At 39.1% G+C, this 14456-nt stretch overlaps 2 protein-coding genes across 6 annotated transcripts in view; both read left to right on the top strand.

Annotated features, from left to right (window-relative positions):
• Positions 1–283: 283 nt before the first annotated feature.
• myd88 (MYD88 innate immune signal transduction adaptor) lies at positions 284–8276 on the top strand. Its single transcript, XM_034146051.1, has 5 exons — positions 284–693; positions 2170–2304; positions 4349–4526; positions 6301–6392; positions 7596–8276. The coding sequence occupies exons 1-5, from the start codon at positions 384–386 to the stop codon at positions 7760–7762; spliced, it is 882 nt and encodes a 293-aa protein (XP_034001942.1). The 5' UTR covers positions 284–383; the 3' UTR covers positions 7763–8276.
• An 843-nt stretch (positions 8277–9119) lies between these two features.
• The window catches only part of oxsr1b (oxidative stress responsive kinase 1b), a 42608-nt gene continuing 37271 nt past the window's right edge, over positions 9120–14456 (top strand). For 3 of the 5 annotated variants that reach the window (XM_034146030.1, XM_034146014.1, XM_034146005.1), the window contains exon 1: positions 9120–9370. In XM_034146030.1, the coding sequence (XP_034001921.1) occupies positions 9301–9370 (70 nt within the window). In that variant the 5' untranslated portion in view covers positions 9120–9300. The remainder of the gene's footprint in view (positions 9371–14456) is intronic. The other 2 variants (XM_034146023.1, XM_034146037.1) reach the window with 2 other exon arrangements.

The following is a 14456-nucleotide window of genomic DNA, read 5'->3' as shown; positions in this document are numbered from 1 at the left end:
AAAAGGGGGTAGGCCTATTGCAGATTGAAAAGCCATGTTAAAAAGTGTTTTCAGCTGTTTTTTTAAAATGAGTTTGCCTCTCAAATACGTCTTGTTATTGAGCTCCACAGGTTATGAGCGTGTAAGAAAATGCAACTTTCTATAGTTTCTTTTACTGGTTGGTGCCATTTCACTCAGCAACCACCCTCTCTTAAAGGGAATACCGACAGTTAAATCATTTTAATGTACTTTTTAGTGTGTGTGTGTGTGTGTGTGAACAGTGGATCTCCTCCCCGCTGTGACGCAGTGTTCGCATCACTTCCTCGTTCTGTTATCAGGTAGTCTGTCTTTCGCCACAATGTCCTTTATTAGTGTTTAAAAACTCTCCACAAACGTCCCAAAACATGGCGTGCGTGAACTCGGAGGTGGACTTATGGAGCATTCCTCTGGTCGCCCTGAATGTGACAGTGAGGAAGAAGCTGGGTCTGTATCTGAACCCGAAGAACACGGTGGCTGCGGACTGGACCGCTGTAGCGGAGGCCATGGGCTTCTCTTACCTGGAGATAAAGAACCATGAGGCGGCCAGAAGTCCTGCTCAGTCGGTCCTGGAGAACTGGCAGGCCCGGTGCTCAGAGGCCTCCGTGGGGAAGCTGCTGTCCGTCCTGACCGAGGTGGAGAGGAAGGACGTGGTGGAGGACCTGAGACCCCTGATAGGTGAGGAAATGTTGCTAAATGCTTAAGTTGTTGGTGCAATTATGATGCAATGTCATGTAAAAGTTATGCTTGGATGATCTGTTTTCATCGACTCCAGGAAGTGATTCACATGCCTGAAATCCCATATTGCAAAAACGTAATTCTGGTCAATGATAAAAAGTTATACATGTACTCGAAAATAGTTCTGACTGAGGCACTTAAAAATATATTTGCTGTGTCTGATTTGAGTGAGAGCATAGCTGTTTTCTGTTAAAGGACTGAATCATTATATTTTAATTAACTTAAGGCTGTCAGCTGTCAAAATGTGTGGTTAAAAGCTTGTTATTGGTACAATAGACTGCCATGTAATAGGGCTACTTACTGACTAATAGTGTACACAGTGGTGGAAAGTAACTAAGTACATTTACCTGAGTATTTTCATTTTACTTTGAATTGAAATTGATTATTTCTACAGCGTGGTATTATCAATTTAATTATTTTTCCACCACTGAGTGTGGTACTCCAGGAAGTGATTCACATGCCTGGATTCCCATATTGCAAAAAACATCAAATCAGTTCAGCTGTTCTCAGTGTTTCAGCAAATGTGTGCTTAATTCTGAAAGACACTTGAGGACAGTCTAAACACTCACAAATAGACAAAAAAAGAATGCTAACGGACAGAAAATGTCCACACACAAAGATAAACAATCCCAAAAAGAGATGCATAACGACTTCAGAGACACCAAACACCAACAAAGAAGAGGCAAACCCTCCACAAAGTGATTTAAATGCTACCAAAACCAGAATCTATTACTTTTAGACAGTCTTAAGTAGTCACAGATGTTACGTAACTTACATAATTTCCTGTTATTGACTCCTTAGAGAGTGTGTTGTTTAATAAGAATAGCTTACTTAGGCTATATCTGTATGCAAACATATGCATTTGTGTCGTGGAGATTACTAGGTATTACCAGGTACAGAACTCAAAATGTCAGGGGACTTTACCTACTAAATGTCACCTGTGTGGAAACATAAAACGACTACAGAGAGACAAAATGCCTCTGGAAGAGATACAAACCAGTACAAAACAAAGAGACAACATCACTACGAGACACACATGAACGCCAAATAGACTAAGAAGTACTACAAAAAGAGGCAAAACCACCACAAGAGACACAAAACAGCTCACCTACTAAACGGCACTAGACCATACAATAATCACAAAGTGACCAAACGCAACAGCAAAGAGGCAAAAAATAACTCTAAGACCTAAGCAACTGCCAGAAAGATTTAAATAAAATAGCAAAAAAGGGGCTCAAATCCCACATTGACAAGAACAACTGCAAAGAGACACCAAACACCAACAAAGAAGAGGCAAACTCTCTGTGTCTTGCTCCTGTGTGGGAAATATGAAGACGGGGCATTTTGTACGTTATCCACCAGTTTGTGTGTTTCAGTGTGTTTACGTGTTGTTTGTCCATCTTTCTCATACGGCAGATGAGGACGTGAGGAAGTATTGTGAGAGCCAGAAGAAGCTGTCTGAGCCCCCCCTCCAGGACCCTGAGGTGGACAGCTGTGGCCCCCGCACCCCCGAGAGAAGGATCGGCATCACCCTGGACGACGACCCCGAAGGTCAGTGTTTATTAAAGGGGACCTATCATGCAAAATCCACTTTTCACGTCTCTTCTACATCAACATGTGTCCCCTCTTCTTCATGTCTCTTCTACATCAACATGTGTCCCCTCTTCTTCATGTCTCTTCTACATCAACATGTGTCCCCTCTTCTTCATGTCTCTTCTACATCAACATGTGTCCCCTCTTCTTCATGTCTCTTCTACATCAACATGTGTCCCCTCTTCTTCATGTCTCTTCTACATCAACATGTGTCCCCTCTTCTTCATGTCTCTTCTACATCAACATGTGTCCCCTCTTCTTCATGTCTCTTCTACATCAACATGTGTCCCCTCTTCTTCATGTCTCTTCTACATCAACATGTGTCCCCTCTTCTCCATGTCTCCTCTTCATCAACATGTGTCCCCTCTTCTCCATGTCTCTTCTACATCAACATGTGTCCCCTCTTCTTCATGTCTCTTCTACATCAACATGTGTCCCCTCTTCTCCATGTCTCTTCTACATCAACATGTGTCCCCTCTTCTTCATGTCTCTTCTACATCAACATGTGTCCCCTCTTCTCCATGTCTCTTCTACATCAACATGTGTCCCCTCTTCTCCATGTCTCTTCTACATCAACATGTGTCCCCTCTTCTTCATGTCTCTTCTTCATCAACATGTGTCCCCTCTGTGTAAAGAGACTCTGAAAGTTTCAGGAACAAAGATTCTCTCTCTTTTTGTCCTGATCCATTTCTATAAAAACCTGTCTGAAAATGAGCTGATCAGATTTTGGACACTTTATGATGTCATAACGATTTTTTTGGCTTGTGTAACCCCCCCCCCACCTTATCACCTGAATCTCCTCCTAGAGCACCATTGTGTTCTTTGTAACCAAATCTCTCTCAGAGGGGCGTGGGGAGGGGCTCCTTATTTTCATCTAAAGTAACAGACAGAGAATCAGCACTTTGGAAACAGGGCTGAAACAGAGGGGATTATGGGATGCTGCAATGATCTGTTTGGTGTTTGGAGCCAAACACTTCAGAGACATGTTTTGTATATATCTGAGACCTATAATATGTTGATGAAAAACAGTACAATAGGGGACCTCTAAGTCACTCATTCTGTGCATGACTCAGCTAAAAGCACCTTATCATTGCTTCTCTAAACACGTTTTATGACACTGTTACAGAAGAGGATTTCATTAATTCTGGTCATTGATGAAAAGGAGATTTTAAACGGTACACCACTCCACTATTGTGATATTGTAGGCTTGTTTTGACTCCCCTATAAGAACATGTAACCTGATTGGCAGTACCACAGTGTCATCTCAGAATAAACAAGATTAAATCCACGCCAATAATTAATTTATTAGCTTAAAATGTGTTTACATATGCTGTGTCTGACTTATGAGGGCGAGTGCACAGCTGTTTTCTGTTCAAGGGCATGAAAGACCCTTCAAATCATTATAAGTACTTTTCTAACAATCATTAGGTTGTTCTGATGTTTAACGATGTCAATGCTCTCGAGAAATGCATCCACTTAATGTGATGTGGTGGAAAACATATAATAAGTGGGTAACGCAATTTTTAAAGCATTTGAAGTAGTGATTGCCGCACAGGAAGACAAGTCTGATAAGTCATTTTCCACTTCCTTATGATGTATTATCATTCTCATAATTTGCTTCTGTGAATTATATTTATTATATAACCCTTATTTATATATTAGCCTTGAGGAATAACCTTTTTTTGTTAATTGTGTGTACATCTTGTCTTGACTTGCAGGCAATACTGGTCAAATATAGTTATTAGTGTAGATAGATAGATAGATAGATAGATAGATAGATAGATAGATAGATAGATAGATAGATAAGTACTTTATTGATCCCAATTTGGGAAATGTTTGCGTTGCAGCATAAAAAACAATGCAATGTACATAAGAGAAATTAAGACACTAGAAGTAATCAAAGTAATAAAAAGACACAAATCAATAAGACCCAGGGAGCTGTCGCCACCTAGCACGGCCCATATAGTGTTATTGATTTGAATGTTGATTGAATTCCCTCCAGGAGCTCCGGAGCTGTTCGACGCCTTCATCTGCTACTGCCAGAGCGACTTTGAGTTTGTGCACGAGATGATCCGCGAGCTGGAGCAGACGGAGTGTCGCCTGAAGCTGTGTGTGTTCGACAGAGACGTGCTGCCGGGGTCGTGTGTGTGGACCATCACCAGCGAACTCATCGAGAAGAGGTGGGACAATGTCACGTTAAATACTATTGTAGTTATTGGTATTTAGGGCACCTGGTGTATGTGGAGGTTTGTTAGCGTGACAATGGGGGTGAGCTTAACTCTGATATCTTTTGTTGACCGCATGATTCTGTTTGTTTATTGTTTTCAGGGTGTCCGCGGGGTCTTAAAAAGTATTAAAAGTTGATAAATCAATTTAGCGAAAATGAAGGCTATTAAAAAGTATTAAACGGCATTTCCCAAGGTATTACATTTTGTAGCTTGTTTTCAATAAGTATATAAATGGTCCAAAGAGGTTGTATTCTACAGTCTGCCTGAATGTAATCATTGCGTAGGTGTGTAGTGTGATTCTGTGTAGTTTATTTATGGCATCCCGTTGGATTTGACGTCATCTGAACAGGACATCGCACGCTCACTGCTTGATAGCGTGCGAAGCTCCGTTTACGCCGGTTGTTAAACAACATCGTTATGGGGAAATGCAAGTCTGCGTCCAAATGGTTGGAAGATAAGGAGGAAGGACAATCAATACTGTATATAGTCAATGTGAGGTAAAGTGTGTCGCCAAGGTAACCGGTTAGAACTCAAAGTGGCGATGAGGTCTTGAAATGTATGGAAAGGGTCTTAAAAAAGGTCTTAAAAGGTTTTACATTTGACTTCAGGATTCCTGCATATACCCTGGTTTTGATTTCCAATATTAAATATCCTTAAAACGTCAAGATCAGTACAGACTTTATTATTTATACGCGTCACATCAATGAGCGAAGTTTAGCCTCAGAGCGGCCGTATTCATTAGGAATATAGCCGCCACAACTCTTATTGGACGAAACATTGTGCCCCACAAGAGCTTGCAAAGATTATAATATGTTTGTTATACGGTTACATGCAGATTTACAGAAGCACGTTGCCCATAAACTACATGTCCCACAATGCATCTCAAATTAGACTTTTTTTTCTCCGAATTTGACTTTTTTTTTCAAAATGTCACTTATTTTTTTCTTTTGACTTTTTTTTCCAGAATTTTGCATTTCTTTTAAAATTATTTTGTGACATTCTCACTGAAGAGACTTGCAATTATTTGCCCTAGACTTCTGCTTTCAGACGTAGTTAATTATGAAGTTATTACCCTATCCGATAACAATCCAATGCAGAGGCAATAATGTAATATAATACATTATTTTATATATATTAAATATTTATATATGTATTTTTATATAGTCTTATATATAAAACTGGCCCTTTGAGTGCAACCATGATGCTAATGTGGCCCGAGATGAAATTGAGTTTGACACCCCTGGGTTAGACCCTCTTAATTTTGTGACACTGCTTGCATTATGTAATGACAATAAAGTAATCTAGTCTAATTTAAATGTAAAATGTATAGTGATATTTTAAGTCCAAAAGAAGCTAAATAATAATAACAATACATATAAAACTTGGCAGCCAACGCACTTCTGCTTATTCGGCGCTTTTGAGGTATTGTTTGTTTGCAAACCGTTTCTCATGCGTGCCTTACGAATGTATTTCAGCACAGGAAGTGATACAGGCCTGCTGTCTATTATCAGTAAACCGAATATAATCTGCCGCTATTAATAATCTGTACCGGGGGGAAATAGAAAGAGGAAGTGTAAAGACTCAAAACTCATGGCAGAGAGCTTAATATATACCGTTTTTTATTTTAAAATGGAGGTATAGGAAGCCACCAGAGAGGATGGATTTAGAAATGTCTCTCTTAAAATCTCCCTGAAATATAATCTGGTTATAAATGTGATGTGTGCAGGTGTAAGAGGATGGTGGTGGTGATCTCTGATGAATACCTGGACAGCGACGCCTGCGACTTCCAGACCAAGTTTGCTCTCAGCCTTTGCCCTGGTGAGAAACATCACATGAAATGCCTCTCATGTGACTGTTTTTGATTCAAACATTGACAGGTTTAGAGAGCATGACAGATGTGACGGGTAAAACGATAATGACATTGCAAAAATGTACAGATATTAAAAGTAAAAATTGTTTAATGAACATATTAAGACATCTATTGACCACAGAGCCCTGCTGTTATTGTCTGTAAGCAATCAGGTCCTAAATATGGGGACTAAGGGACTCCATACTTTATTGATATATATGATTTAGAGCAGGGGTGTCAAACTCAAATAAACAGTGGGCCAAAATAAAAAAATGGGTACTAGTCGGAACCTGGAACTAACAAAGCTTAAATTATTGCCTATAAAAACAACATTAAACATTTCTTATGATTACATTTTTCCACAGGCCAACAACAGCTTCAAAAAAACTATTTCCCTCAAAGAAAAAACCAAACATGCCCTGTTGTCGTGAGAGAAAAAGTGCAGAAGGAAACATCCATGTAAACTCAGTGTGCTGCTCTGTGATGCTAGTTCAGATATTTGGCATCTCATCTTGGGTGCAAGGTCATCAATGTTTGGGGTCAGGCTCTGAGCGGAGGAAACCCTCAGGATGGAGTGAAGGTGTGCGTGCAATATACCGGCGGGCCAGATCTAATAGTAGTGAAAAATTATCCTGCGGGCCGAAATTAAATCCACCAAGGGCCTGATTTGGCCCCCGGGCCTTGAGTTTGACACATGTGATTTAGAGTCATATTTGGGGGATTATCTATGCCTAAAATTACAATTATTTGCCCCTTTTTGTTTGTTTGTTCACCATGTAAAGCGGCCTTGGGTCCCTTGAAAGGCGCTATACAAATGTAATCTATTATTATTATTAAAATGCACAAGATGTTTACTTTCTTACCAATTATGTTATTGATTTCTTTAAGACCCTCTTTTCAGAATTGTTGGATATATGCACATTTTTAATAAACAGTGAACATGTCTGTTATTTAGCACTTAAATCTGGCTTCACTTCACTGGTAGTCTATGATTTATCTTAAGTTGAAGTTCCTTTGCTCTATTAGTTGTCAAACAGCCATATAAGTTGAGATCATTTCACACCTTACTCTCAATTTCAAGTCATTCTCCCTTTCTTTTGTAATTTTAGCCGTGTTTTTCTGTATTGTCCCAGAGAGTAACCCAACTTTTTTTGAATATTTGTTCCTCTCAGGAGCTCGAGGGAAGCGTCTTATCCCAGTGAAGTACAAGCCAATGTCGAGGCCGTTTCCCAGCATCCTTCGCTTCCTCACAATATGCGACTACACCCGGCCGCTCACACAGGACTGGTTCTGGAAACGTCTCGCCAAAGCCCTCTCACAGCCAGTCAGTCATAGTTAAAGGCGCCTTTTTTATTATTAAACATCACATCGTTAAAGTATGTGCAATTGCTTGTGTCACTTATAATTTACTAGGTTACTGATTTGTGTTTCCTGTGAGGATGAAATGGTGATTATTATGCACAGGGATACCAAATATCAGCAAAGTTCTCACACAGTTATGTTTCAGGAATATCAGGTTGCTGCCGCTGTTTTGTATTTATGTGAGGTACAATGTGAGGAGGAGGTGTTTGTATTCAGAACAGCATGTACCGAATTCTCTGTAAAAGCTGTTTTTTTGTTGCGCTTGCCACTTCCTGTTACGAGGCAACTTCTCGATGAGATTGTATCTGAAGAGGAAGACATTTCAGATTGTTCCACTAAAGTCTACTGACACCTACCTTCATCTCTCTTTCTGTGTCAGTCATCACAGTGTTTTTACATTTGATACTTTTGTATATGCTAAAATGTATTTGACTTTGAAAATAAATTGTATGAGTGTTATTTCCTTTAATAAATGTATCACATTTTTAAAAGGCAGTTTCCTTTTATTTCAGAAGCAGAATTCATGCACTATTAACCCAGAGGGGGAAATTAGATAAAAAAGAATCTGTGCAGTATTAAAATAAGAATATATTCCAATGTTGTCCAGCAGGTGTCACCATTGTGCATAAAAACGTTATAAAATCAGAGGTGTCGTTAATTGAATGCTATAAAGAAGACTTCAGCCTGAGTACATTTTACACTTAACACATCAACATCCAATCACAGAGCAGCGTATGTGATACCGTCCAATCAGTGAACAGGGTGGTCTGGAGCAACGCCTCTTTTCACACGTGTATTTTATTGTTAATATGCGCCCTGAGTGTGGCCTGTCAGGTAGAATTTCCCAGCCAATGCTCAACATAAAAGTGCTTCATCAATGAAATTATTTTGGGTTCATATGGATTAAGTATGGGATGGGATTATTTGAAAAAAATCATGTGGTTTGTCGGATGTATGAGAAGAATGGATGCCTGTAAATCCTTCCGCTGGGAAAATTAATCACCTAGTATTGAACAGCCCGCCATTGAAAGTGTGGCGGAACCCACACGCCTTATTCGTTTTTAGGCATGTTTAACCTAATATTAAAATACTATTCGTAGTGTTTGCTGGTACCTAGAAGGGGAAATCCAAATACATGCAGTCTCAAGATAAATAAAGCTACATATTTGTGCAACTAACGTTTCAAAAAGTCACTGAACACTGGCACAGTCAGGGTAATTAACCCCCAACCAGAGCTAATAATAATTCCCCCTTTTTAATGACTGTATTGGAATTCAGGATTTACGCCCCTCACTCAATATGGCGACCGGGGAGGTCCACATTTGCTCAGTAGGAATGCGGTAGGCGGGGCTGCAAGGCTCGTGTCAAACTTTGGGAATGACAGGAGTGCTGCAGGATTCTCAAAGAAGGGGAAGTGTCGCCCTCCTGTTTGGATTACTTCTTTTTACGCACAGTGTATGGGATTGACCACATTTTCTGCAGATAGTAGACGGCCCCCCAGCACACTCCTCAGCCATGTCCGAGGACCAGAGCCCCCAAACCTGGTCCATCAACAAAGATGACTATGAGCTTCACGAGGTGATTGGTATGTATGTGGTCCTTAGCTTTGTTAGCTCAATGTGTTAACCGTTTTGCAGTTAGCTCCATTAAAGTGACAGCTTTAATTAATTCACGTGTGTACATCTCGCAGAAGGCATGTTATATTTTCTGGAGCTAGGATAAATTCATCGCGTTTGGCCGACTTGACAATCCTAGCCGGGCGGTGTTGTGTTTTAGTCAGTGATACGCTAACCCCGTCCACCGGGGCTACGCCTGGGTCATAAACGATTACGTTACTATATTCAGGTGCTGACTATTTGCTGGAAAATAACTGCTTTCATTGAGCATTTGAATATTGATTTTAACTGCTATTTATAGTACATTATAGTATAGTTTTTTCTTATTTGAACACTAAAAGGGCGTAGTATCAATGACATATAGGAAGAAGTACTCTAATAATTTACTTAAGTAAAAGTAGCAATACTGCAGTGCAAAAATACAAAACAAAGTGAAAGTATTAACATTAACATATATTTTAAGTACCAAAAGTGCTCACTATGCAGAATGGTCCATTTAAGCACCATATATATTTTTAATTTCTGTATTAAAATGATTGGTGCATTAATGTGTTCAACCCTTTAATGTTGCATAAAATGGGGGTTATATGAATTACTTAACATTTCATAATATATGTTTATTTATTAAGTACAATACTTGAGTAAATGTACTCAGTTAGATTCCCCCCCCATTCCCAAATATAATACACTTCATATTAAACCATATCACTTTTTCCAAAACACTGGTGTTGCCACTGCAAAGTCCAGAGATTAGACTCGATGGTCCTTCCCAGAGTAGAGCTGTTTTGGGCAATTTACTGCCTGAATGAATCCAGTTATGTGAGAGCAGTTGGAGAGGATGAATCAGTTTTGAAGGGCTCTTAAACACGTCTCTAAAAGGAAATGGGGGGGGAAAAGTCATTTGAGAATTTGCTGGGAAACATAAAAAATGCTTTGTTTTATCAGTCTGCTTTGTATTTATCACTTTGGACACATATAACACACCTTTCCAGGCAGCTGTACTTTAGATTTTCTGATATTTACCACCCCACCTATAACCTGACCCTGTCGGCTGCTCAGAGGGAAGCAGTGTGTAACATATAAGCAAAGTATTGTCCTCTCAAATCACTACATTTGTGCCTCTGGTTTACTTTCCCTAAGTGGTGCTTGCTTCCTCTTCAGGGAATCTGTGTATATAGCGGGTCCATTCTGCAGGCCTTTTGTATATTTTCTAAAACATACCCAGATTTAACCCATTTCTACTTTCTTGGAACATCTGATCTGGGGTACCTCACAAGATAAACCCTGCAATTTAGCATGAACACAGACAAAGCCCCTCTTGTATGGAAACCAGTTCTGTGGCATTTCTCTACGCAATGTGCGACACAAATTGTTAGGTTTGATGAGGCTATTTCCAGGTTGAACTCAGTAAGAAGAATATGAATTTGGCTTTGGAAATAAACTGTGTAGTTGTCTAAATGACACAAAAGCTGATCACTAGTTGCACTCGCGAATCTAAAGGATCTACCTTGTTTAATATCCAATCGTAACTCTCTCTGGCTGAGATCCAAGGCTCCTCGTAAACACAAGTTAAACAGGAAAAGTCCTTCTGTTTGGCATCTGTTCATGTTTAACCTTGCAGAAAGTCCTGTGGAGTTGTCCTGCTCTCTGCCCTCTTAGACATTCTTTCTATGACTACCTTATTTCCATTGCAGCTTTAAAAAATGAGCTTTGGGTCTGAGGGACGCCTCGAACTAGATAATTGATCAGTAAATCAAACAATAGTCAAGTTTTCTTCCATTTCGTGTATCCACTTTTAGTGAACACTCTTTAAATCTCTTGCTGTTCTACCAAATCAGAATGACTTCCTCAGATCATTCTCCTCAGGTTACCTTCTTAACATTTGCTGTCAGCATTTTACCAAAAATACTGCCTTTTTAGAGCGTAACTACTGCGGGGGGGAAAGAGAAGGGAGCATCAATAGGGAGGGTTTCTTCACAGAAATAGCCGGCATTGTTTGTTCATGTTTGGACGATCTTCTCTTGGTTGCACAACAGTCAGGGGTTGTTTTTGGAGTGTGTATTCTTAGAGGAGGGTTATACAAATGCAGTATTGACTCCTTCAGATAATTAGTTCAGCTCACTGTTTGTGTAGGAAAGGTAACATAAATAGCCTTTTTTATTTAGATTTGTATCTGATCGCAGCAGGTAACACGAGCTGTGTGTCTCTTGCTGTGATGTTTTATCTGCTTCTAGCATCACTGAGTGAATAAAGAAGTTTTATTTGATTGGAAATGTTCCTCATAGTCAGTTCATATCCCGTACGTGCAAACATTGAAGGAAATTGTGAAAAGAGACCTTCTTGTTTGAACTCAGTGCAAGAAATCCAAGAGATATTGAAGTCAAAACAGCCTAAAGGCGATCTCTCATCGAATTGTTTGTCCGACTAACTCTTCAGATTCTCCTCCGAGTTTATTTTCACATATGGCAAAGAGAAGCAGAAAATCCCAACAATTTTAAAGCTGAAAACGGGAATTATTAGGGATGTAACGATACCAAAAACTCACGGTACGATAATATCGCGATAACAAGTCCACGGTATGATATTTATTGCGATATTGAAAAATAAAAAAGTTGAAAAAATGTTTTGAACATTTCATCTTGCCATTTTTTTTGCCAAGTAACTCAACTCTCACTCACTCAATCACTCACTCACTCACTCAATCACTCACTCACTCACTCACTCACTCACTCATGCTTTGGCCATGGGTGACAGCAGTGGGTAAAACTGTGCATTGTTTCTCCACCACTAGGGCTGTGCGATTATGGCAAAAATCATAATCACGATTATTTTGGTCAATAATTGATATCACGATTATTAAATACGATTATTCATTGACTTTGAAAACATCCATTTATTGAACTTTAAAACAAATACAAATAATAATTTGAACAGTATCTTTTTAACTGTTGATTACCCTGAACGTATAAATGATACATTTATATTTACATTTAAATAAATAATATCAAAATAATAAATACCAATAAACAAGATCAACAAATATTTTGGAGCGCACTTCAACAAGCTACTAAACATATGTAAATATGATAAATACAAATAAATTAAGACTAAAATAAATTAGATCAAATATGTTGCAGTGCACGGTCAAAACCTAGCAAAGCAAAATAATCGTTTTTTACGATTATGTTGTTTTCGTAATTGTGGCAGGCCAAAATCGTAATTGCGATTAAAATACGATTAATTGCACAGCCCTACCCACCACTTCAAAAACAATACCGTTTTTGCCAAGAAGGTGAGGCTTATTGACAGGGCGAGATATACATATACTGTTGGTACTTGTCAATGTCTCTAGGTATGTAAATGTAGCCCTGTAAATACGATGTCCTTTTGTGTTATCTGTTGTTTTATGGTCATGTTGTAACCTACTTGCTGCCATGTTGGACAAGTCTCCCTTGAAAAAGAGTTTGACGATTTTGTCAGTCTCACGACGGTATTGAGACATTTATTTATCGCGATATTCGATATATCGTTACATCCCTAGGAATTATCTGTCATTTTTGCTTCAAATAATGACCTGTTTCTTAGTGGTTTACAAAACTCCAGTAATATTATATTCTAGCAAATTTATCAGACAATCAAAAAGCAACCACTAGACTACGATTTATTTTCAACATTAAAGCTGAGGCCATTTCAATTATTGGTATATTGTATTCTGTGATATCTGTGGAATACAAACTAAGTCAAGTGTATGATACTCAACAAGAGATAATATATTATGACACTAAAATATGATTTTGACAAATGTATTACTGGGCTCTCGCAGACATTTAAGTGAAACACTGTTCTTTTTAATACTAGCAATAAAATAGACCTTGACTATAAAGTGCCACATCTCTCAATTTGAAGTACTGTTGGACATGCCATGGGAATTACTTTCACTTTGGATCAATGTTGAGTCAGAGGCTACTGGTAAGAAGAAGTCATGTGTGACTGACATTTCCCTTTCTATGAATAATGTGAGGAATGACAGCCAGGTATGCAGAGGAAGTGTTTTAAAAGACGTCAGGCGCAAACTGGCCCGGTGAGAAACAGACAAACTGAGAGCTGATGGTGACCTCATCCACGAAGAAGCCAATCAAAGACAAAGATAAAACGATAAGTCATAATTGTGCCTGGCATAAATATTCAACAAGTATCCGTAGCGTTTTCTGATGAATGAAAATTACGTTTTTTTTTACCAGACTTCTTTCTGCGGATTGATATGGCTGCACACAGTCCCTTGATCCTCCTTAGCAACAGTCTTTTCTCCTTAGCAACGGTCTGCTATAGAGTGGCGAAGTCCCTCCCCTTCCGGTGGACCTCCATGGGACCTTATTTCGGAAAAATTATGTATTGAAGTCAATGGAGAGAGAAAGATTATCTTTCGATCCCGTTTGAATTGTGCCACGAATTACACATATGATGTTTGTCAATTTAAAAGATAATTTTGCAAGTCAAAAAAAAAAAATGTGTAAAACTGTGAAGTAACACATTTGTTTGTGTGAAACGCTCAATGAACTACATCTCTGGTCAACAACACACGTCACCAAGATGGCCGTCACTACTGTCTTGTCAACAAAACGATTGACTACCCTCACTATCACCACAATGAAACACGTCATGAAGAAAGTCATGCAAAGCTGCCTGCCTGCCTTCCTTTGATTCTCTCTGAACTGCCTGGTCGTTTTAATGTTTAATGTCAACCATTTGTGCAGATAGCATGAAGTAGAGAAGATCGTCGATGCTAACGTTAGCGTTAGCATTTCTCCCCCGGGCTTAAATGGTGTATTATAGAATGATCACACCGGTGACAGTACTATTCAAAGGGTTCACGAAATATGACTACTACTCTTACTGTTTAACATTTTGGGTTACTTAATGTTACTTCATGTTAAGGCTGATAAAAATGACAAGGCTGTAATGCTAACTAACGTGCTAGCTACTAGCTAGGTAGCTAACTTGATCAAGCCACTCCTGGTCCTTTCATCAGACGGGAAGCAAAGAACGAGCAAGACC

This window comes from Trematomus bernacchii, unplaced genomic scaffold, assembly GCF_902827165.1.
Source record: "Trematomus bernacchii unplaced genomic scaffold, fTreBer1.1, whole genome shotgun sequence".
NCBI classification, from domain to species: Eukaryota; Metazoa; Chordata; class Actinopteri; order Perciformes; family Nototheniidae; genus Trematomus; species Trematomus bernacchii.
The sequence above is the reverse complement of the archived record's forward strand: the minus strand, read 5'-3'. Positions and strand labels throughout refer to the sequence as shown.